This window comes from Ranitomeya variabilis, chromosome 1, assembly GCF_051348905.1.
Source record: "Ranitomeya variabilis isolate aRanVar5 chromosome 1, aRanVar5.hap1, whole genome shotgun sequence".
Classification (NCBI taxonomy): Eukaryota; Metazoa; Chordata; class Amphibia; order Anura; family Dendrobatidae; genus Ranitomeya; species Ranitomeya variabilis.
Window position 1 is genome coordinate 270,721,987 of NC_135232.1, and position 22,948 is coordinate 270,744,934.

Below are 22,948 nucleotides of genomic sequence, written 5' to 3' on the forward strand. Positions count from 1 at the left end.
GCAATTCCGCGCATACAAAAACGCTGCGGATCCGCAACAAAATCCGCAACGTGTGCACATAGCCTGCAAACAAAGGGTGAGGGGCCCATCCATTATTAGCAGGTCCGTCTGGGTTACTTTGGTAAGTTTTTTTTTATGCAGACCTTTTTTTCAGTTCTAAAAAGCAGACATCAGACAAACTCCATAGCAATATGGGGCCCATTGCTTCTGTTTCCACAACGGATCACTAATGCACAGAAGTTCTGTTCATCAGCGCAACACAAACGTAAGGTCCGAACAGCACAAGCGCGGGATGCGGAAGCAGCGGAGCGCCTCTTAGGCTACGTTCACACGATCAGGATTTCCATCCTTTTTTTTTCCTGCCCGTTTTTGGAAAACGGCAGCTAAATTCCGCAGTGAATTTGAGCTGCGTTTTCTGATCCTTTTTCTTCAGCGTTTTCCACTGCGGGTTTCCAATAGCAGTTTCCTATTGGAGCTGCTGGAAAACCGGTGCGGAATCCGCTGAAAGAATTGACATGCTACTTCTTTTTTCCGCTGTAAAATCCGCGCGGATTTTCCAGCGGAAAAACGGATCGTTAGCACAGCGGTTTTGGTTTTCCATTGGGTTACATTGTACTGTAACCAACATGGAAAACTGATCCGGATCCGCAGCTGAAAATCCGCTACGGATCCGGATCAAAATCCGGATCGTGTGAACGTAGCCTAATAAAGTGCTCAGCCACGCCCCCAGTCATTACGTGTCAGCCAGCGGGCGTGGTCTCAGGACACGGCTCTCACTCGGCTCTGTTAGGCTCCGCCCCGGATACGCGGGTAGGACGGCGGCTGAGAGGTCGGTATGAGGGAGCTGTTTACTCCAGGATATCCGAGTATCGTCATGAAGAGCCCCGGAACCAATGGTGCAGAAGCCGACAAAGCCGCGCTGCAGTCCCCGGACACAGGGCACACAGACAACCGTCAGTAATGATTTCTGCGCGCCTGCTGTGTCTCCACATAGCTATAGTGAATGCACTTACTGTATATAGTAGGAGACCAACCAGCACTGACCTCCCCAACATATCTGCCCATCCACCCCCTGACTGCCCCGGTGTGTACCCCATCCTCCCCCTCACTGCACTAGTGTGTACCCCATCCTCCCCCTCACTGCACTAGTGTGTACCCCATCCTCCCCGACTGCCCCAGTGTATGCCCCCATCCGGCCGCTGACTGCCCCTATGTATGCCCCCATCCGCCGCTGACTGCCCCGATGTATGCCCCCATCCGGCCGCTGACTGCCCCGATGTATGCCCCCATCCGGCCGCTGACTGCCCCTATGTATGCCCCCATCCGCCGCTGACTGCCCCGATGTATGCCCCCATCCGGCCGCTGACTGCCCCGATGTATGCCCCCATCCTGCCGCTGACTACCCCAATGTATGCCCCCATCCGGCCCCTGACTGGCCCGATGTATGCCCCCATCCGGCCCCTGACTGCCCCTATGTATGCCCCCATCCGGCCGCTGACTGCCCCGATGTATGCCCCCATCCGGCCGCTGACTGCCCCGATGTATGCCCCCATCCGGCCGCTGACTGCCCCGATGTATGCCCCCATCCGGCCCCTGACTGCCCCGATGTATGCCCCCATCCGGCCCCTGACTGCCCCGATGTATGCCCCCATCTGGCCCCTGACTGGCCCGATGTATGCCCCCATCCGGCCGCTGACTGCCCCGATGTATGCCCCCATCCGGCCCCTGACTGCCCCTATGTATGCCCCCATCCGGCCGCTGACTGCCTCGAGTATGACCACATCTGCTGCTGACTGCCCACATGTATGCCCCTATCCGGCCGCTGACTGCCCCGATGTATACCCCCATCCAGCCGCTGACTGCCCCAATGTATGCCCCCATCCAGCCGCTGACTGCCCCGATGTATGCCCCCATCCGGCCGCTGACTGCCCCGATGTATGCCCCCATCCGGCCGCTGACTGCCCCGATGTATGCCCCCATCCGGCCGCTGACTGCTCCGATGTATGCCCCCATCCGGCCGCTGACTGCCCCGATGTATGCCCCCATCCGGCCGCTGACTGCCCCGATGTATGCCCCCATCCGGCCGCTGACTGCCCCGATGTATGCCCCCATCCGGCCGCTGACTGCCCCGATGTATGCCCCTATCCGGCCGCTGACTGCCCCGATGTATGCCCCTATCCGGCCGCTGACTGCCCCGATGTGTGCCCCCATCCGGCCGCTGACTGCCCCGATGTGTGCCCCCATCCGGCCGCTGACTGCCCCGATGTATGATCCTATCCGGCCGCTGACTGCCCCGATGTATGCCCCCATCCGGCCGCTGACTGCCCCGATGTATGCCCCCATCCGGCCGCTGACTGCCCCAATGTATGCCCCCATCCGGCCGCTGACTGCCCCGATGTATGACCCCATCCGGCCGCTGACTGCCCCGATGTGTGCCCCCATCCGGCCGCTGACTGCCCCGATGTGTGCCCCCATCCGGCCGCTGACTGCCCCGATGTATGCCCCCATCCGGCCGCTGACTGCCCCGATGTATGCCCCCATCCGGCCCGACTGCCCCGATGTATGACCCCATTCGGCCGCTGACTGCCCCGATGTATGCCACCATCCGGCGGCTGACTGCCCCGATGTATGCTCCTATCCGGCCACTGACTGCCCCGATGTATGACCCCATCCGGCCGCTGACTGCCCCGATGTGTGCCCCCATCCGGCCGCTGACTGCCCCGATGTGTGCCCCCATCCGGCCGCTGACTGCCCCGATGTGTGCCCCCATCCGGCCGCTGACTGCCCCGATGTGTGCCCCCATCCGGCCGCTGACTGCCCCGATGTGTGCCCCCATCCGGCCGCTGACTGCCCCGATGTGTGCCCCCATCCGGCCGCTGACTGCCCCGATGTGTGCCCCCATCCGGCCGCTGACTGCCCCGATGTATGCCCCCATCCGGCCGCTGACTGCCCCGATGTATGCCCCCATCCGGCCGCTGACTGCCCCGATGTATGACCCCATCCGGCCGCTGACTGCCCCGATGTGTGCCCCCATTCGGCCGCTGACTGCTCCGATGTATGCTCCTATCCGGCCGCTGACTGCTCCGATGTATGCTCCTATCCGGCCGCTGACTGCCCCGATGTATGCCCCCATCCGGCCGCTGACTGCCCCGATGTATGCCCCCATCCGGCCGCTGACTGCCCCGATGTATGGCCCCATCCGGCCGCTGACTGCCCCGATGTATGCCCCCATCCGGCCGCTGACTGCCCCGATGTATGCCCCCATCCGGCCGCTGACTGCTCCGATGTATGCCCCCATCCGGCCGCTGACTGCCCCGATGTATGCCCCCATCCGGCCGCTGACTGCCCCGATGTATGCCCCCATCCGGCCGCTGACTGCCCCGATGTATGCCCCCATCCGGCCGCTGACTGCCCCGATGTATGCCCCCATCCGGCCGCTGACTGCCCCGATGTATGCCCCCATCTGGCCGCTGACTGCCCAGATGTGTGACCACATCCGCCGCTGACTGCCCCGATGTATGCCCCCATCCGGCCCCTGACTGCCCCGATGTATGCCCCCATCCGGCCCCTGACTGCCCCGATGTATGCCCCCATCCGGCCCCTGACTGCCCCGATGTATGCCCCCATCCGGCCGCTGACTGCCCCGATGTATGCCCCCATCCGGCCCCTGACTGCCCCTATGTATGCCCCCATCCGGCCGCTGACTGCCTCGAGTATGACCACATCTGCTGCTGACTGCCCACATGTATGCCCCTATCCGGCCGCTGACTGCCCCGATGTATACCCCCATCCAGCCGCTGACTGCCCCGATGTATGCCCCCATCCGGCCGCTGACTGCCCCGATGTATGCCCCCATCCGGCCGCTGACTGCCCCGATGTATGCCCCCATCCGGCCGCTGACTGCCCCGATGTATGCCCCCATCCGGCCGCTGACTGCCCCGATGTATGCCCCCATCCGGCCGCTGACTGCTCCGATGTATGCCCCCATCCGGCCGCTGACTGCCCCGATGTATGCCCCCATCCGGCCGCTGACTGCCCCGATGTATGCCCCCATCCGGCCGCTGACTGCCCCGATGTATGCCCCCATCTGGCCGCTGACTGCCCAGATGTGTGACCACATCCGCAGCTGACTGCCCCGATGTATGCCCCCATCTGGCCGCTGATTGCCCCAATGTATGCCCCCATCCGGCCGCTGACTGCCCCGATGTATGCCCCCATCCGGCCGCTGACTGCCCCGATGTATGATCCCATCCGGCCGCTGACTGCCCCGATGTATGCCTCTATCCGGCCGCTGACTGCCCCGATGTATGCCCCCATCCGGCCGCTGGCTGCCCTGATGTATGCCCCCATCCGGCCGCTGACTGCCCCGATGTATGATCCCATCCGGCCGCTGACTGCCCCGATGTGTGACCACATCCGCCGCTGACTGCCCTGATGTATGCCCCCATCCGGCCGCTGACTGCCCCGATGTATGCCCCTATCCGGCCGCTGACTGCCCCGATGTATGCCCCTATCCGGCCGCTGACTGCCCCGATGTGTGCCCCCATCCGGCCGCTGACTGCCCCGATGTGTGCCCCCATCCGGCCGCTGACTGCCCCGATGTATGATCCTATCCGGCCGCTGACTGCCCCGATGTATGCCCCCATCCGGCCGCTGACTGCCCCAATGTATGCCCCCATCCGGCCGCTGACTGCCCCAATGTATGCCCCCATCCGGCCGCTGACTGCCCCGATGTATGACCCCATCCGGCCGCTGACTGCCCCGATGTGTGCCCCCATCCGGCCGCTGACTGCCCCGATGTGTGCCCCCATCCGGCCGCTGACTGCCCCGATGTATGCCCCCATCCGGCCGCTGACTGCCCCGATGTATGCCCCCATCCGGCCCGACTGCCCCGATGTATGACCCCATTCGGCCGCTGACTGCCCCGATGTATGCCACCATCCGGCGGCTGACTGCCCCGATGTATGCTCCTATCCGGCCACTGACTGCCCCGATGTATGACCCCATCCGGCCGCTGACTGCCCCGATGTGTGCCCCCATCCGGCCGCTGACTGCCCCGATGTGTGCCCCCATCCGGCCGCTGACTGCCCCGATGTGTGCCCCCATCCGGCCGCTGACTGCCCCGATGTGTGCCCCCATCCGGCCGCTGACTGCCCCGATGTGTGCCCCCATCCGGCCGCTGACTGCCCCGATGTGTGCCCCCATCCGGCCGCTGACTGCCCCGATGTGTGCCCCCATCCGGCCGCTGACTGCCCCGATGTGTGCCCCCATCCGGCCGCTGACTGCCCCGATGTGTGCCCCCATCCGGCCGCTGACTGCCCCGATGTGTGCCCCCATCCGGCCGCTGACTGCCCCGATGTGTGCCCCCATCCGGCCGCTGACTGCCCTGATGTGTGCCCCCATCCGGCCGCTGACTGCCCCGATGTGTGCCCCCATCCGGCCGCTGACTGCCCCGATGTGTGCCCCCATCCGGCCGCTGACTGCCCCGATGTGTGCCCCCATCCGGCCGCTGACTGCCTCGATGTATGCCCCCATCCGGCCGCTGACTGCCCCGATGTATGACCCCATCCGGCCGCTGACTGCCCCGATGTGTGCCCCCATCCGGCCGCTGACTGCTCCGATGTATGCTCCTATCCGGCCGCTGACTGCCCCGATGTATGCCCCCATCCGGCCGCTGACTGCCCCGATGTGTGACCACATCCGCCGCTGACTGCCCCGATGTATGCCCCAATCCGGCCGCTGACTGCCCCGATGTATGCCCCCATCCGGCCGCTGACTGCCCCGATGTATGCCCCCATCCGGCCGCTGACTGCCCCGATGTATGCCCCCATCCGGCCGCTGACTGCCCCGATGTATGCCCCCATCCGGCCGCTGACTGCCCCGATGTATGCCCCCATCCGGCCGCTGACTGCCCCGATGTATGCCCCCATCCGGCCGCTGACTGCCCCGATGTATGACCCCATCCGGCCGCTGACTGCCCCGATGTGTGCCCCCATCCGGCCGCTGACTGCCCCGATGTATGCTCCTATCCGTCCGCTGACTGCCCCGATGTATGCCCCCATCCAGCCGCTGACTGCCCCCATCCGGCCGCTGACTGCCCCGATGTATGCCCCCATCCGGCCGCTGACTGCCCCGATGTATGCCCCCATCCGGCCGCTGACTGCCCCGATGTATGCCCCTATCCGGCCGCTGACTGCCCCGATGTGTGCCCCCATCCGGCCGCTGACTGCCCCGATGTGTGCCCCCATCCGGCCGCTGACTGCCCCGATGTGTGCCCCCATCCGGCCGCTGACTGCCCCGATGTATGATCCTATCCGGCCGCTGACTGCCCCGATGTATGCCCCCATCCGGCCGCTGACTGCCCCGATGTATGCCCCCATCCGGCCGCTGACTGCCCCGATGTATGACCCCATCCGGCCGCTGACTGCCCCGATGTATGACCCCATCCGGCCGCTGACTGCCCCGATGTGTGCCCCCATCTGGCCGCTGACTGCCCCGATGTATGCCCCCATCCGGCCGCTGACTGCCCCGATGTATGCCCCCATCCGGCCCGACTGCCCCGATGTATGACCCCATTCGGCCGCTGACTGCCCCGATGTATGCCCCCATCCGGCCGCTGACTGCCCCAATGTATGCCCCCATCCGGCCGCTGACTGCCCCAATGTATGCCCCCATCCGGCCGCTGACTGCCCCGATGTATGACCCCATCCGGCCGCTGACTGCCCCGATGTGTGCCCCCATCCGGCCGCTGACTGCCCCGATGTGTGCCCCCATCCGGCCGCTGACTGCCCCGATGTATGCCCCCATCCGGCCGCTGACTGCCCCGATGTATGCCCCCATCCGGCCCGACTGCCCCGATGTATGACCCCATTCGGCCGCTGACTGCCCCGATGTATGCCACCATCCGGCGGCTGACTGCCCCGATGTATGCTCCTATCCGGCCACTGACTGCCCCGATGTATGACCCCATCCGGCCGCTGACTGCCCCGATGTGTGCCCCCATCCGGCCGCTGACTGCCCCGATGTGTGCCCCCATCCGGCCGCTGACTGCCCCGATGTGTGCCCCCATCCGGCCGCTGACTGCCCCGATGTGTGCCCCCATCCGGCCGCTGACTGCCCCGATGTGTGCCCCCATCCGGCCGCTGACTGCCCCGATGTGTGCCCCCATCCGGCCGCTGACTGCCCCGATGTGTGCCCCCATCCGGCCGCTGACTGCCCCGATGTGTGCCCCCATCCGGCCGCTGACTGCCCCGATGTGTGCCCCCATCCGGCCGCTGACTGCCCCGATGTGTGCCCCCATCCGGCCGCTGACTGCCCCGATGTGTGCCCCCATCCGGCCGCTGACTGCCCCGATGTGTGCCCCCATCCGGCCGCTGACTGCCCCGATGTGTGCCCCCATCCGGCCGCTGACTGCCCCGATGTGTGCCCCCATCCGGCCGCTGACTGCCTCGATGTATGCCCCCATCCGGCCGCTGACTGCCCCGATGTATGACCCCATCCGGCCGCTGACTGCCCCGATGTGTGCCCCCATCCGGCCGCTGACTGCTCCGATGTATGCTCCTATCCGGCCGCTGACTGCCCCGATGTATGCCCCCATCCGGCCGCTGACTGCCCCGATGTGTGACCACATCCGCCGCTGACTGCCCCGATGTATGCCCCAATCCAGCCGCTGACTGCCCCGATGTATGCCCCCATCCGGCCGCTGACTGCCCCGATGTATGCCCCCATCCGGCCGCTGACTGCCCCGATGTATGCCCCCATCCGGCCGCTGACTGCCCCGATGTATGCCCCCATCCGGCCGCTGACTGCCCCGATGTATGCCCCCATCCGGCCGCTGACTGCCCCGATGTATGCCCCCATCCGGCCGCTGACTGCCCCGATGTATGACCCCATCCGGCCGCTGACTGCCCCGATGTGTGCCCCCATCCGGCCGCTGACTGCCCCGATGTATGCTCCTATCCGTCCGCTGACTGCCCCGATGTATGCCCCCATCCAGCCGCTGACTGCCCCCATCCGGCCGCTGACTGCCCCGATGTATGCCCCCATCCGGCCGCTGACTGCCCCGATGTATGCCCCCATCCGGCCGCTGACTGCCCCGATGTATGCCCCTATCCGGCCGCTGACTGCCCCGATGTGTGCCCCCATCCGGCCGCTGACTGCCCCGATGTGTGCCCCCATCCGGCCGCTGACTGCCCCGATGTGTGCCCCCATCCGGCCGCTGACTGCCCCGATGTATGATCCTATCCGGCCGCTGACTGCCCCGATGTATGCCCCCATCCGGCCGCTGACTGCCCCGATGTATGCCCCCATCCGGCCGCTGACTGCCCCGATGTATGACCCCATCCGGCCGCTGACTGCCCCGATGTATGACCCCATCCGGCCGCTGACTGCCCCGATGTGTGCCCCCATCTGGCCGCTGACTGCCCCGATGTATGCCCCCATCCGGCCGCTGACTGCCCCGATGTATGCCCCCATCCGGCCCGACTGCCCCGATGTATGACCCCATTCGGCCGCTGACTGCCCCGATGTATGCCCCCATCCGGCGGCTGATTGCCCCGATGTATGCTCCTATCCGGCCGCTGACTGCCCCGATGTGTGCCCCCATCCGGCCGCTGACTGCCCCGATGTGTGCCCCCATCCGGCCGCTGACTGCCCCGATGTGTGCCCCCATCCGGCCGCTGACTGCCCCGATGTGTGCCCCCATCCGGCCGCTGACTGCCCCGATGTGTGCCCCCATCCGGCCGCTGACTGCCCCGATGTGTGCCCCCATCCGGCCGCTGACTGCCCCGATGTGTGCCCCCATCCGGCCGCTGACTGCCCCGATGTGTGCCCCCATCCGGCCGCTGACTGCCCCGATGTGTGCCCCCATCCGGCCGCTGACTGCCCCGATGTGTGCCCCCATCCGGCCGCTGACTGCCCCGATGTGTGCCCCCATCCGGCCGCTGACTGCCCCGATGTGTGCCCCCATCCGGCCGCTGACTGCCCCGATGTGTGCCCCCATCCGGCCGCTGACTGCCCCGATGTGTGCCCCCATCCGGCCGCTGACTGCCCCGATGTGTGCCCCCATCCGGCCGCTGACTGCCCCGATGTGTGCCCCCATCCGGCCGCTGACTGCCCCGATGTGTGCCCCCATCCGGCCGCTGACTGCCCCGATGTGTGCCCCCATCCGGCCGCTGACTGCCCCGATGTGTGCCCCCATCCGGCCGCTGACTGCCCCGATGTGTGCCCCCATCCGGCCGCTGACTGCCCCGATGTGTGCCCCCATCCGGCCGCTGACTGCCCCGATGTATGCTCCTATCCGTCCGCTGACTGCCCCGATGTATGCCCCCATCCAGCCGCTGACTGCCCCCATCCGGCCGCTGACTGCCCCGATGTATGCCCCCATCCGGCCGCTGACTGCCCCGATGTATGACCCCATAAGGCCGCTGACTGCCCCGATGTGTGCCCCCATCCGGCCGCTGACTGCCCCGATGTATGCTCCTATCCGTCCGCTGACTGCCCCGATGTATGCCCCCATCCAGCCGCTGACTGCCCCCATCCGGCCGCTGACTGCCCCGATGTATGCCCCCATCCGGCCGCTGACTGCCCCGATGTATGCCCCTATCTGGCCACTGACTGCCCCGATGTGTGCCCCCATCCGGCCGCTGACTGCCCCGATGTGTGCCCCCATCTGGCCGCTGACTGCCCCGATGTGTGCCCCCATCCGGCCGCTGACTGCCCCGATGTGTGCCCCCATCCGGCCGCTGACTGCCCCGATGTATGATCCCATCCGACCGCTGACTGCCCCGATGTATGATCCCATCCGGCCGCTGACTGCCCCGATGTATGCCCCCATCCGGCCCCTGACTGCCCCTATGTATGCCCCCATCCGGCCGCTGACTGCCCCGAGTATGACCACATCTGCTGCTGACTGCCCACATGTATGCCCCTATCCGGCCGCTGACTGCCCCGATGTATACCCCCATCCAGCCGCTGACTGCCCCGATGTATGCCCCCATCCGGCCGCTGACTTCCCCGATGTATGCCCCCATCCGGCCGCTGACTGCCCCGACGTATGCCCCCATCCGGCCGCTGACTGCTCCGATGTATGCCCCCATCCGGCCGCTGACTGCCCCGATGTATGCCCCCATCCGGCCGCTGACTGCCCCGATGTATGCCCCCATCCGGCCGCTGACTGCCCCGATGTATGCCCCCATCTGGCCGCTGACTGCCCAGATGTGTGACCACATCCGCCGCTGACTGCCCCGATGTATGCCCCCATCTGGCCGCTGACTGCCCCGATGTATGCCCCCATCCGGCCGCTGACTGCCCCGATGTATGCCCCCATCCGGCCGCTGACTGCCCCGATGTATGATCCCATCCGTCCGCTGACTGCCCCGATGTATGCCTCTATCTGGCCGCTGACTGCCCCGATGTATGCCCCCATCCGGCCGCTGGCTGCCCTGATGTATGCCCCCATCCGGCCGCTGACTGCCCCGATGTATGATCCCATCCGGCCGCTGACTGCCCCGATGTGTGACCACATCCGCCGCTGACTGCCCTGATGTATGCCCCCATCCGGCCGCTGACTGCCCCGATGTATGCCCCCATCTGGCCGCTGACTGCCCCGATGTGTGCCCCCATCCGGCCGCTGACTGCCCCGATGTGTGCCCCCATCCGGCCGCTGACTGCCCCGATGTGTGCCCCCATCCGGCCGCTGACTGCCCCGATGTGTGCCCCCATCCGGCCGCTGACTGCCCCGATGTGTGCCCCCATCCGGCCGCTGACTGCCCCGATGTATGATCCTATCCGGCCGCTGACTGCCCCGATGTATGCCCCCATCCGGCCGCTGACTGCCCCGATGTATGCCCCCATCCGGCCGCTGACTGCCCCAATGTATGCCCCCATCCGGCCGCTGACTGCCCCGATGTATGACCCCATCCGGCCGCTGACTGCCCCGATGTGTGCCCCCATCTGGCCGCTGACTGCCCCGATGTGTGCCCCCATCCGGCCGCTGACTGCCCCGATGTATGCCCCCATCCGGCCGCTGACTGCCCCGATGTATGCCCCCATCCGGCGGCTGACTGCCCCGATGTATGACCCCATTCGGCCGCTGACTGCCCCGATGTATGCCCCCATCCGGCCGCTGACTGCCCCGATGTATGCCCCCATCCGGCGGCTGACTGCCCCGATGTATGCTCCTATCCGGCCACTGACTGCCCCGATGTGTGCCCCCATCCGGCCGCTGACTGCCCCGATGTGTGCCCCCATCCGGCCGCTGACTGCCCCGATGTGTGCCCCCATCCGGCCGCTGACTGCCCCGATGTGTGCCCCCATCCGGCCGCTGACTGCCCCGATGTGTGCCCCCATCCGGCCGCTGACTGCCCCGATGTGTGCCCCCATCCGGCCGCTGACTGCCCCGATGTGTGCCCCCATCCGGCCGCTGACTGCCCCGATGTGTGCCCCCATCCGGCCGCTGACTGCCCCGATGTGTGCCCCCATCCGGCCGCTGACTGCCCCGATGTGTGCCCCCATCCGGCCGCTGACTGCCCCGATGTGTGCCCCCATCCGGCCGCTGACTGCCCCGATGTGTGCCCCCATCCGGCCGCTGACTGCCCCGATGTGTGCCCCCATCCGGCCGCTGACTGCCCCGATGTGTGCCCCCATCCGGCCGCTGACTGCCCCGATGTGTGCCCCCATCCGGCCGCTGACTGCCCCGATGTATGACCCCATCCGGCCGCTGACTGCCCCGATGTGTGCCCCCATCTGGCCGCTGACTGCCCCGATGTGTGCCCCCATCCGGCCGCTGACTGCCCCGATGTATGCCCCCATCCGGCCGCTGACTGCCCCGATGTATGCCCCCATCCGGCGGCTGACTGCCCCGATGTATGACCCCATTCGGCCGCTGACTGCCCCGATGTATGCCCCCATCCGGCCGCTGACTGCCCCGATGTGTGCCCCCATCCGGCCGCTGACTGCCCCGATGTGTGCCCCCATCCGGCCGCTGACTGCCCCGATGTATGCTCCTATCCGGCCACTGACTGCCCCGATGTGTGCCCCCATCCGGCCGCTGACTGCCCCGATGTGTGCCCCCATCCGGCCGCTGACTGCCCCGATGTGTGCCCCCATCCGGCCGCTGACTGCCCCGATGTGTGCCCCCATCCGGCCGCTGACTGCCCCGATGTGTGCCCCCATCCGGCCGCTGACTGCCCCGATGTGTGCCCCCATCCGGCCGCTGACTGCCCCGATGTGTGCCCCCATCCGGCCGCTGACTGCCCCGATGTGTGCCCCCATCCGGCCGCTGACTGCCCCGATGTGTGCCCCCATCCGGCCGCTGACTGCCCCGATGTGTGCCCCCATCCGGCCGCTGACTGCCCCGATGTGTGCCCCCATCCGGCCGCTGACTGCCCCGATGTGTGCCCCCATCCGGCCGCTGACTGCCCCGATGTGTGCCCCCATCCGGCCGCTGACTGCCCCGATGTGTGCCCCCATCCGGCCGCTGACTGCCCCGATGTGTGCCCCCATCCGGCCGCTGACTGCCCCGATGTGTGCCCCCATCCGGCCGCTGACTGCCCCGATGTGTGCCCCCATCCGGCCGCTGACTGCCCCGATGTGTGCCCCCATCCGGCCGCTGACTGCCCCGATGTGTGCCCCCATCCGGCCGCTGACTGCCCCGATGTGTGCCCCCATCCGGCCGCTGACTGCCCCGATGTGTGACCATATCCGCCGCTGACTGCCCCGATGTATGCCCCAATCCGGCCGCTGACTGCCCCGATGTATGCCCCCATCCGGCCGCTGACTGCCCCGATGTATGCCCCCATCCGGCCGCTGACTGCCCCGATGTATGCCCCCATCCGGCCGCTGACTGCCCCGATGTATGCCCCCATCCGGCCGCTGACTGCCCCGATGTATGCCCCCATCCGGCCGCTGACTGCCCCGATGTGTGACCCCATAAGGCCGCTGACTGCCCCGATGTGTGCCCCCATCCGGCCGCTGACTGCCCCGATGTATGCTCCTATCCGTCCGCTGACTGCCCCGATGTATGCCCCCATCCAGCCGCTGACTGCCCCCATCCGGCCGCTGACTGCCCCGATGTATGCCCCCATCCGGCCGCTGACTGCCCCGATGTATGCCCCCATCCGGCCGCTGACTGCCCCGATGTATGCCCCCATCCGGCCGCTGACTGCCCCGATGTATGCCCCCATCCGGCCGCTGACTGCCCCGATGTATGCCCCCATCCGGCCGCTGACTGCCCCGATGTATGACCCCATAAGGCCGCTGACTGCCCCGATGTGTGCCCCCATCCGGCCGCTGACTGCCCCGATGTATGCTCCTATCCGTCCGCTGACTGCCCCGATGTATGCCCCCATCCAGCCGCTGACTGCCCCCGTCCGGCCGCTGACTGCCCCGATGTATGCCCCCATCCGGCCGCTGACTGCCCCGATGTATGCCCCTATCTGGCCGCTGACTGCCCCGATGTGTGCCCCCATCCGGCCGCTGACTGCCCCGATGTGTGCCCCCATCTGGCCGCTGACTGCCCCGATGTGTGCCCCCATCTGGCCGCTGACTGCCCCGATGTGTGCCCCCATCTGGCCGCTGACTGCCCCGATGTGTGCCCCCATCCGGCCGCTGACTGCCCCGATGTGTGCCCCCATCCGGCCGCTGACTGCCCCGATGTGTGCCCCCATCCGGCCGCTGACTGCCCCGATGTATGCCCCCATCCGGCCGCTGACTGCCCCGATGTGTGACCATATCCGCCGCTGACTGCCCCGATGTATGCCCCAATCCAGCCGCTGACTGCCCCGATATATGCCCCCATCCGGCCGCTGACTGCCCCGATGTATGCCCCCATCCGGCCGCTGACTGCCCCGATGTATGCCCCCATCCGGCCGCTGACTGCCCCGATGTATGCCCCCATCCGGCCGCTGACTGCCCCGATGTATGCCCCCATCCGGCCGCTGACTGCCCCGATGTATGCCCCCATCCGGCCGCTGACTGCCCCGATGTATGACCCCATAAGGCCGCTGACTGCCCCGATGTGTGCCCCCATCCGGCCGCTGACTGCCCCGATGTATGCTCCTATCCGTCCGCTGACTGCCCCGATGTATGCCCCCATCCAGCCGCTGACTGCCCCCATCCGGCCGCTGACTGCCCCGATGTATGCCCCCATCCGGCCGCTGACTGCCCCGATGTATGCCCCTATCTGGCCGCTGACTGCCCCGATGTGTGCCCCCATCCGGCCGCTGACTGCCCCGATGTGTGCCCCCATCCGGCCGCTGACTGCCCCGATGTGTGCCCCCATCCGGCCGCTGACTGCCCCGATGTGTGCCCCCATCTGGCCGCTGACTGCCCCGATGTGTGCCCCCATCCGGCCGCTGACTGCCCCGATGTATGATCCCATCCGACCGCTGACTGCCCCGATGTATGATCCCATCCGGCCGCTGACTGCCCCGATGTATGCCCCCATCCGGCCCCTGACTGCCCCTATGTATGCCCCCATCCGGCCGCTGACTGCCCCGAGTATGACCACATCTGCTGCTGACTGCCCACATGTATGCCCCTATCCGGCCGCTGACTGCCCCGATGTATACCCCCATCCAGCCGCTGACTGCCCCGATGTATGCCCCCATCCGGCCGCTGACTGCCCCGATGTATGCCCCCATCCGGCCGCTGACTGCCCCGATGTATGCCCCCATCCGGCCGCTGACTGCTCCGATGTATGCCCCCATCCGGCCGCTGACTGTCCCGATGTATGCCCCCATCCGGCCGCTGACTGCCCCGATGTATGCCCCCATCCGGCCGCTGACTGCCCCGATGTATGCCCCCATCTGGCCGCTGACTGCCCAGATGTGTGACCACATCCGCCGCTGACTGCCCCGATGTATGCCCCCATCTGGCCGCTGACTGCCCCAATGTATGCCCCCATCCGGCCGCTGACTGCCCCGATGTATGCCCCCATCCGGCCGCTGACTGCCCCGATGTATGATCCCATCCGTCCGCTGACTGCCCCGATGTATGCCTCTATCTGGCCGCTGACTGCCCCGATGTATGCCCCCATCCGGCCGCTGGCTGCCCTGATGTATGCCCCCATCCGGCCGCTGACTGCCCCGATGTATGATCCCATCCGGCCGCTGACTGCCCCGATGTGTGACCACATCCGCCGCTGACTGCCCTGATGTATGCCCCCATCCGGCCGCTGACTGCCCCGATGTATGCCCCCATCCGGCCGCTGACTGCCCCGATGTATGCCCCCATCCGGCCGCTGACTGCCCCGATGTATGCCCCCATCCGGCCGCTGACTGCCCCGATGTATGCCCCCATCCGGCCGCTGACTGCCCCGATGTATGCCCCCATCCGGCCGCTGACTGCCCCGATGTATGCCCCCATCCGGCCGCTGACTGCCCCGATGTATGCCCCCATCCGGCCGCTGACTGCCCCGATGTATGCCCCCATCCGGCCGCTGACTGCCCCGATGTATGCCCCCATCCGGCCGCTGACTGCCCCGATGTATGCCCCCATCCGGCCGCTGACTGCCCCGATGTATGCCCCCATCCGGCCGCTGACTGCCCCGATGTATGCCCCCATCCGGCCGCTGACTGCTCCGATGTATGCCCCCATCCGGCCGCTGACTGCCCCGATGTATGCCCCCATCCGGCCGCTGACTGCCCCGATGTATGCCCCCATCCGGCCGCTGACTGCCCCGATGTATGCCCCAATCCGGCCGCTGACTGCCCCGATGTATGCCCCCATCCGGCCGCTGACTGCCCCGATGTATGCCCCCATCCGGCCTCTGACTGCCCCGATGTGTGACCCCATCCGGCCGCTGACTGCCCCGATGTGTGACCCCATCCGGCCGCTGACTGCCCCGATGTGTGCCCCCATCCGGCCGCTGACTGCCCCGATGTGTGCTCCTATCCGTCCGCTGACTGCCCCGATGTATGCCCCCATCCAGCCGCTGACTGCCCCCATCCGGCCGCTGACTGCCCCGATGTATGCCCCCATCCGGCCGCTGACTACCCCGATGTATGCCCCCATCCGGCTACCCCGATGTATGCCCCCATCCGGCCTCTGACTGCCCCGATGCCCCCATCCGGCCACTGACTGCCCTGATGTATGCCCCCATCCTCCCTCTGACTGCCCCGATATATGCCCCCATCCGCCGCTGACTGCCCAGATGTATGCCCCCATCCAGCTGCTGACTGCCCCAATGTGTGCCCCTATCAGGCTGCTGACTGCTTGATGGCATCTCTACTCTCTTCTGGTCGTTTATACTGGTTTTCAAAGAGCTGTGACCAGCATCACTTTTGGGATTTTGGCATACTTTCAGAAGTTGAGTAGCAACCATCATTGACATCCGGACATTTGGTGCTCAGTACACATGGATCTCTTCTTAGACTGGTGAAATTGCATCTGTAAATCCCCTGTAAGAAATGAGGAAGGTTTATTGCTCAATATCTGAAGGTTTTGTGCAATCTGCAGACCCTCTCCCTCTGTCATTAAGGAGAATATTAAATAATTTAATGTGTGACTCCATGTGACATTTATAATTGAAGTATTAAGAGGGAGCAGCGATACGAGCCATATCACCTAGTATTATTTTTGATCATTTCCTTGGCTAGTTTGATATCCTTGACAAATAGAAGTTTTGTTAGGTTCTCTCTTTTGTTTTTTTATTTATTTCTTTTTTCATCTGTCATGTTTTAGGTGATCATGTCCAGTTGAAAGTACCCCTCATCCAGCAGTCTTACCACTGGGATTGTGGTCTGGCATGTGCCCGCATGGTTTTGCAGTAAGTAGTTTTATTTGGGTGCTTGGGACTGATATTGCACTGGCATATATGGAGGATACTGGAGAATATATGTTCAAGAGCTTTTACTTTAGGTTTGAATTACACTATTCATTTTACCATATAATGCAGGGGTGCAAAACATTTTTTAGTCCAAGAGCCACATTGCCATACTAAATCAATCCCAAGGGTTGCAAAAGGGAATCTGTCACCCCAAAATTCGCCTAAACGCTAAGGTCACCGGCATAAGGGGCTTATCTACAGCATTCTGTAATGCTGTAGATAAGCCCCAATGTAACTTGAAAGATAAGAAAAACAAGTTAGATTATACTCACCCAGGGGCGGTCCCGCTGTGGTCTAGTACGATGGGCGTTGCGGTCCGGCGCCTCCCATCTTTATACTATGACATCCTCTTCTTTTCTTCCTGCCACGGCTCCTGCGCATGCGTACTGATTAGCCCAGTTGAGGGCAGAGCAAAGTACTGCAGTGCGCAGGCGTCTGGCCTCTCTGACCTTTTCCGGCGCCGGTTTGGTATTTGCCTGGGGGCTCTGCACCCAGACTCTTTCTTTGTGCTGCTCCAATTCTCTTTCTCATATATACACATACACACACACACACACACACACACACACACACACACACACACACACACACACACACACACACACACACACACACACACACACACACACACTATATCTCCTCAGCTCCCCCTGCTCTATAACATGGTGCCAGCAGATTAGACTGCATTTTTATGGTGACACTTTAGCAATGTCTACATAACTGGTAGATACAGCTGAGAGTGGTATTTGATATGAATCTTTGTCCGACCACAGGACTTCACTCTTCCTTACCTCTGGTTATGGCCAATCCTTTAGGTACCTTAATCTGCTGAATGAAGAGGAGTTCCAGAATGCAATGCAAGAGCTCCAACTAACAAAAAGTATTTGGACTATTGACCTGGCTTACCTAATGCACCATTTTGGGGTACAGCACCAGTTTTGCACTCAGACCTTGGGTGTAGACAAAGGATACAAGAACGAAGTATGACATTTATGCTTTGTTTATTATGGCATGATTTACATACATTGTGATTTCTAAACATATTAATTTTGATTTCACTATAAATATTAACGATATATGCTTGTCCGGCCATCCTAAATCAAAGGTTTGATTCAATGTAATGAATAATTGGCTTCCTGTAGTCTTTTTACAGGAAACATTTTGATGCGGAGGAAAATAGGGTGAACCAATTATTCGCCCAAGCCAAAGCTCACGGTGTTAATGTGGAAAAAAGGTACACAATATATTTTTCTTCAAAATGATGACATGCAAATATTTTATAAATTCTACAAACATACAACTTTAACTAAAAATGAAAACTTGATTGTGCCTCTATCAAACAAACTTAGCAAAAGAGTTGGCTAGTGCTGCGCTCCTTGCCTAGGAGACAGGCCACACCGATAGACTGCAGAGGTAGCTAGTAACCTAGGCAATGAGCAGTAAGCAATAACATTAAAAATGTCTCCTTGAGAATGTAAAATATCTTTAAAGGGAACCTGTCACCCCCAAAATGGAAGACGGGCTTATCTACAGCATTCTGTAATGCTGTAGATAAGCCCCCGATGTATCCTGAAAGATGAGAAAAAGAGGTTATATTATACTCGCCCAGGGGCGGTCCCGTTGCAGTGGGCGTCGCGGTCCGGTCCGGGGCCTCCCATCTTCATCAGACGACGTCCTCTTCTTGTAGTTACGCTGCGGCTCTGGCGTAGGCGTACTTTGCCCTGTTGAGGGCAGAGCAAAGTACTGCAGTGCGCAGGTGCTGGGCCTCTCTGACCTTTCCCGGCACCTGCGCACTGCAGTACTTTGCTCTGCTCTCAACAGGGCAGATAAAGTACGCCTGCACTCGAGCCGCAGCATGACTACAAGAAGAGGATGTCATCGTAAGAAGATGGGAGGCCCCGGACCGCGACGCCCATCGGACCAGACCGCAGCGGGACCGCCCCTGGGTGAGTATAATCTAACCTCTTTTTCTCATCTTTCAGGTTAAGGCCCCGTCACACATAGCGAGATCGCTAGCGAGATTGCTGCTGAGTCACAAGTTTTGTGACGCAACAGCGACCTCAGTAGCGATCTCGCTATGTGTGACACGTACCAGCGACCCAGCCCCTGCTGTGAGATCGCTGGTCGTGTCGGAACGGCCTGGGCCGTTTTTTGGTCGTTGAGGTCCCGCTGACATCGCTGAATCGGTGTGTGTGACACCGATCCAGCGATGTCTTCACTGGTAACCAGGGTAAACATCGGGTTACTAAGCGCAGGGCCGCGCTTAGTAACCCGATGTTTACCCTGGTTACCAGCGTAAATGTAAAAAAAACCAAACAGTACATACTCACCATCTGATGTCCGTCAGGTCCCTTGCCGTCTGCTTCCCACACTGACTGAGCGCCGCAAAGTGAAAGTGAAAGTACAGCACAGCGGTGACGTCACCGCTGCGCTCTGCTCTCACTGTACGGCGGCTCAGTCAGAGCAGGAAGCAGACGGCAAGGGACCTGACGGACATCAGATGGTGAGTATGTACTGTTTGTTTTTTTTGGTAACCAGGGTAAACATCGGGTTACTAAGCGCGGCCCTGCGCTTAGTAACCCGATGTTTACCCTGGTTACCCGGGTGCTGCAGGGGGACTTCGGCATCGTTGAAGACAGTTTCAACGATGCCGAAGTCGTTCCCCTGATCGTTGGTCGCTGGAGAGAGCTGTCTGTGTGACAGCTCCCCAGCGACCACACAGCGACTTACCAACGATCACGGCCAGGTCGTATCGCTGGTCGTGATCGTTGGTAAATTGCTATGTGTGACGGGGCCTTTACATCGGGGGCTTATCTACAGCATTCCAGAATGCTGTAGATAAGCCTCTGATGCCGGTGGGCTTAGCTCATCTTCCATTTTGGGGGTGACAGGTTCCCTTTAATACAAAGTAAATTGCAAAGTTGATCGATTTTTGCAATTTTAGGCTTCCAAAAGGATTAATGTAGCATTTATTGAGTTACTGCTTATTTGAATTGTTGTGCGGACTTGTTTGTATGGTAGATCTGCATCAGGTTGTGGAGCTGGAATGTTGCATCAAATGCTTTCACACACCAAATGGGCCTCATTTTTTTTGCACGGCTAGTTACTGTGTGGCATAACTGTACACATTCGATCACAAATTGATGCATTCTCGGCTTTTGGCCATACGACTTGTGAAAAAGTGTGTTTCACCGTTAGAAACAAATGCACGGCTTTGTATAACGGCAGCTGGCTGTGCAGCAAATTTGGCACGTGCGACTACATAACTAATCATCCTTTAGTTTACAACCAATAAATAGCACCCAGGTCCGCATTTCTACAATGGGTTAGTGAGGCTGTGTTGCCCAGCCATCTAGGCAGTTCTTCCCTCTCGCTGATCTCCTGCGACAGTGACAGGCGCCTTCCATCTCTCCTGCTCACAGAACATGCTTGATTGTTCTGTAGAGTGTGAAGAGAACGGTTAGGGTATGTTTCCACGTTCAGTTTTGCTTCAGGCTTTGGTCAGGATTTTATGCAGGTAAAATCCTGACCAAAACTGCACCTGAGGTCACTGGCAGGTCACCTGCAGTGTACCTGCGTGTTTTGCTCATAGTAGCAACATGCTGCGTTTCGAAAAAAACGCACCACGCATGCGTTTTCGCGGCAAAAACGCATGCGTTTTTTAACGCATAGTGGAGTCTGGATTTCATGAAATCCCATCCACTATGCTGTAACATCTGGACGCTGCGTTTTTGACGCTGCGGAAAAACGCAGCATCAAAAACGCAGCGTTTCCTGAACGTGGAAACATACACTTACACCTAATACTTTTTTTATCCATCAGGGTTATGTCAGGTAGACCAGTGTATACGAGGAGAGGGCAGGATAGTTGGCAGCGTGGGGCATCCCCTGGCAGTCTTTGACAATCATTGTATACTCCGGGCAGTTTGCATTGACCTCTTTGCCATACTGAAGAATTTGTTCTGATGTGTGTCCTATGTTTTCAGAAATGTCACAATACAAGAGCTACAAGATCACCTTTCCCAGGGAAATGTGGCCATCGTGCTGGTAAATGCTGTCCTGCTCCTGTGCGACCTCTGTCCTAGCCGCGTTAAATACTGCTGTTTTCTTCCTATTGGTCAAAAGTGCTTCTGCAAAAGCAGTGAATATCAGGGCCATTTCATTGTGCTATGTGGCTACAACAAGTCCTCTGGAAGTCTTTTCTACAACAATCCTGGATATGCAGACAGTGAGTACCCCAAGAGGAGCCTTTTAAGAGTTTCATGCTGACCTAACCATGGGCAATATGTGGTGACAAACTGCCATGTAGTGGACCGCATTTTACTGTGAAATGCAATTTAGTTTCAAAAAGAGCCAGGCACAGGGAGAAGTGTCTGCTGGGTGGCTCTTTGGCTTTTTTACCTAACTGTTGGGTTGTAAGGTCTTTCCCTGTTTGCATACAGAGAGAGAACTGTCAATCAAGCTGAGTTGGGCAGGGAGTATTTAAAGGGGCCATCTGGCGGTCACTTACTCTCTTTCCTGGACACTTTATCCTATGCCGCGCTCTCTCTCAAACTGTTTTCTCTTAAATGCCATAGTGTTTCTGAGTAAACCATCGCCCAGTGTAACGAGGCAGACTGGAGCTATTCTATGCAGCCTGTTAGGAAGTCTAATACTGTGGACGTGTTTCCTTAAACTAAGTAGATACCTTTTTAGCCTGTTAAAAATGGAACTATATCTAAAAGTGTATTTTATCTTAGGGTTGTGTCAGACAAGCATCACCAACTTTGAAGAAGCGCGTAGCAGTTATGGTACAGATGAGGATATCCTCTTTATCTATGTGGACAGCTGACCCCAGAATGGATGACGACAAGAAACTGATACTTTCTTCTGTGCAGAGCAACGTCTGCAGATTATGCACTACAGAGACATTTGTTTGTATAGCATTTGCAGTAAAAAAAAAAAAATGGATGATGGGTGAACTATTTGGCTAAGAGAGGATGCTGTTGATCTATCCGTTATCAGTGGAAGTTATTTCTAGTGTATTAGGTTCTGCAGTGAATGTGGTATTTGTGATATTGGCCTCATTACAGTCCAGGAATATATATAGTTGAACATGTACACTACATGGTCAATGAAAAGTGATCAGCTGAACTTCTCATCTCGAAATCATGCTTCACCATGGAGCTAGTCTTCTTTTTGTTGCTATAATTGCATTCTGGGAATGCTTTCCTCTAGGCTTTCATACATGGCTGGTAAATCCTCACAGCCATAACAGCATCAATGAGGTTGGGTAATAAGGCTTACTTTCATCCCAGATGACCAAGGTAGTGGTCAGAGCTCTGTGCTGGCCAGGCAAGTTCTTCCACACCAGAATTAGTACCAATTTGTAAGGATCTTGTTTTTATATCGAAACCACTCCTCCACTAAACCCAGATTGCTTTATCAGATGGCTGCTGCCGCGTTCTGATTACTTCTTGCCACTCTGCCCTGTTCATCACATTGCTCGTGGTGGTCTCAGGTTTTTATGCTACATTTATAGTCTATCAGAGCAGATCTGTATGCAGTTGCCATGCAGCGTTCAGTCTACACTATGTGTATTCCTTGGATAAGCCTACAATGGCTGACACAAGGAGGCCACGGGCTCAACTGATCTTATCAGAGCTACAGATGTCCAGTGGATGGTGGTGGGTTATTTCCTGCAATTGAGGACAGTGTCAACCAGATTGTATGCAATGGGCAAGATGTGTACATTTCCAGAACTGACTATTAATGTACAGTTTGAAATAAAGTACATTTACTTGCCATTTCTTTAAATACAGACACAATAAAGCCATCACTAGTGCAATAACAAGCTTTTATACAGGTTTCTATGGTATATTTCACCAATCAGGTCACTGCTCTAATGGATTTTCCTTGTATGCATTAAACGTGATCTGCTGCCAGCGTCAGGCATGTACACCTATCACATCACTTTCCATTATTCTGTGACTGCAGCAGATTGACATCTTTGCATACCCCATGGACTTGGAGGCGGACTATATTGCCGCTTGGTGTTTGTAGCCTAACTTGTCTTCTGTCTCATTTATTTATTTCAGTTATTCATACATTCAGCTGCAAATAAATTTAATTTTAAAGACGT

General features: G+C 60.9%; 1 protein-coding gene across 2 annotated transcripts; it reads left to right on the forward strand.

Moving 5' to 3' along the window:
- Positions 1-737: 737 nt before the first annotated feature.
- On the forward strand, positions 738-22,948 carry GUCD1 (guanylyl cyclase domain containing 1). Of its 2 annotated transcripts, none has more exons than XM_077293685.1 (6): positions 738-953; positions 16,684-16,768; positions 17,644-17,809; positions 17,971-18,062; positions 20,814-21,055; positions 21,567-22,948. In XM_077293685.1, exons 1-6 carry the CDS (start codon positions 836-838, stop codon positions 21,656-21,658), a joined length of 795 nt encoding a protein of 264 aa, XP_077149800.1. In that variant the 5' UTR covers positions 738-835; the 3' UTR covers positions 21,659-22,948. The 2 variants fall into 2 exon arrangements, with proteins under 2 accessions (XP_077149800.1, XP_077149791.1); XM_077293676.1 differs by having other exon boundaries at positions 740-953; positions 17,602-17,809.

Coding starts and splice junctions, on each gene's coding strand:
- GUCD1 (XM_077293676.1), top strand. CDS start 836: ATGAGGGAGCTGTTTACTCCAGGATATCCGAGTATCGTCATGAAGAGC. Junction 954..16,683: donor CACAGGGCACACAGACAACC/GTCAGTAATGAT, acceptor GTCATGTTTTAG/GTGATCATGTCCAGTTGAAA. Junction 17,810..17,970: donor ACAAAGGATACAAGAACGAA/GTATGACATTTA, acceptor GGCTTCCTGTAG/TCTTTTTACAGGAAACATTT.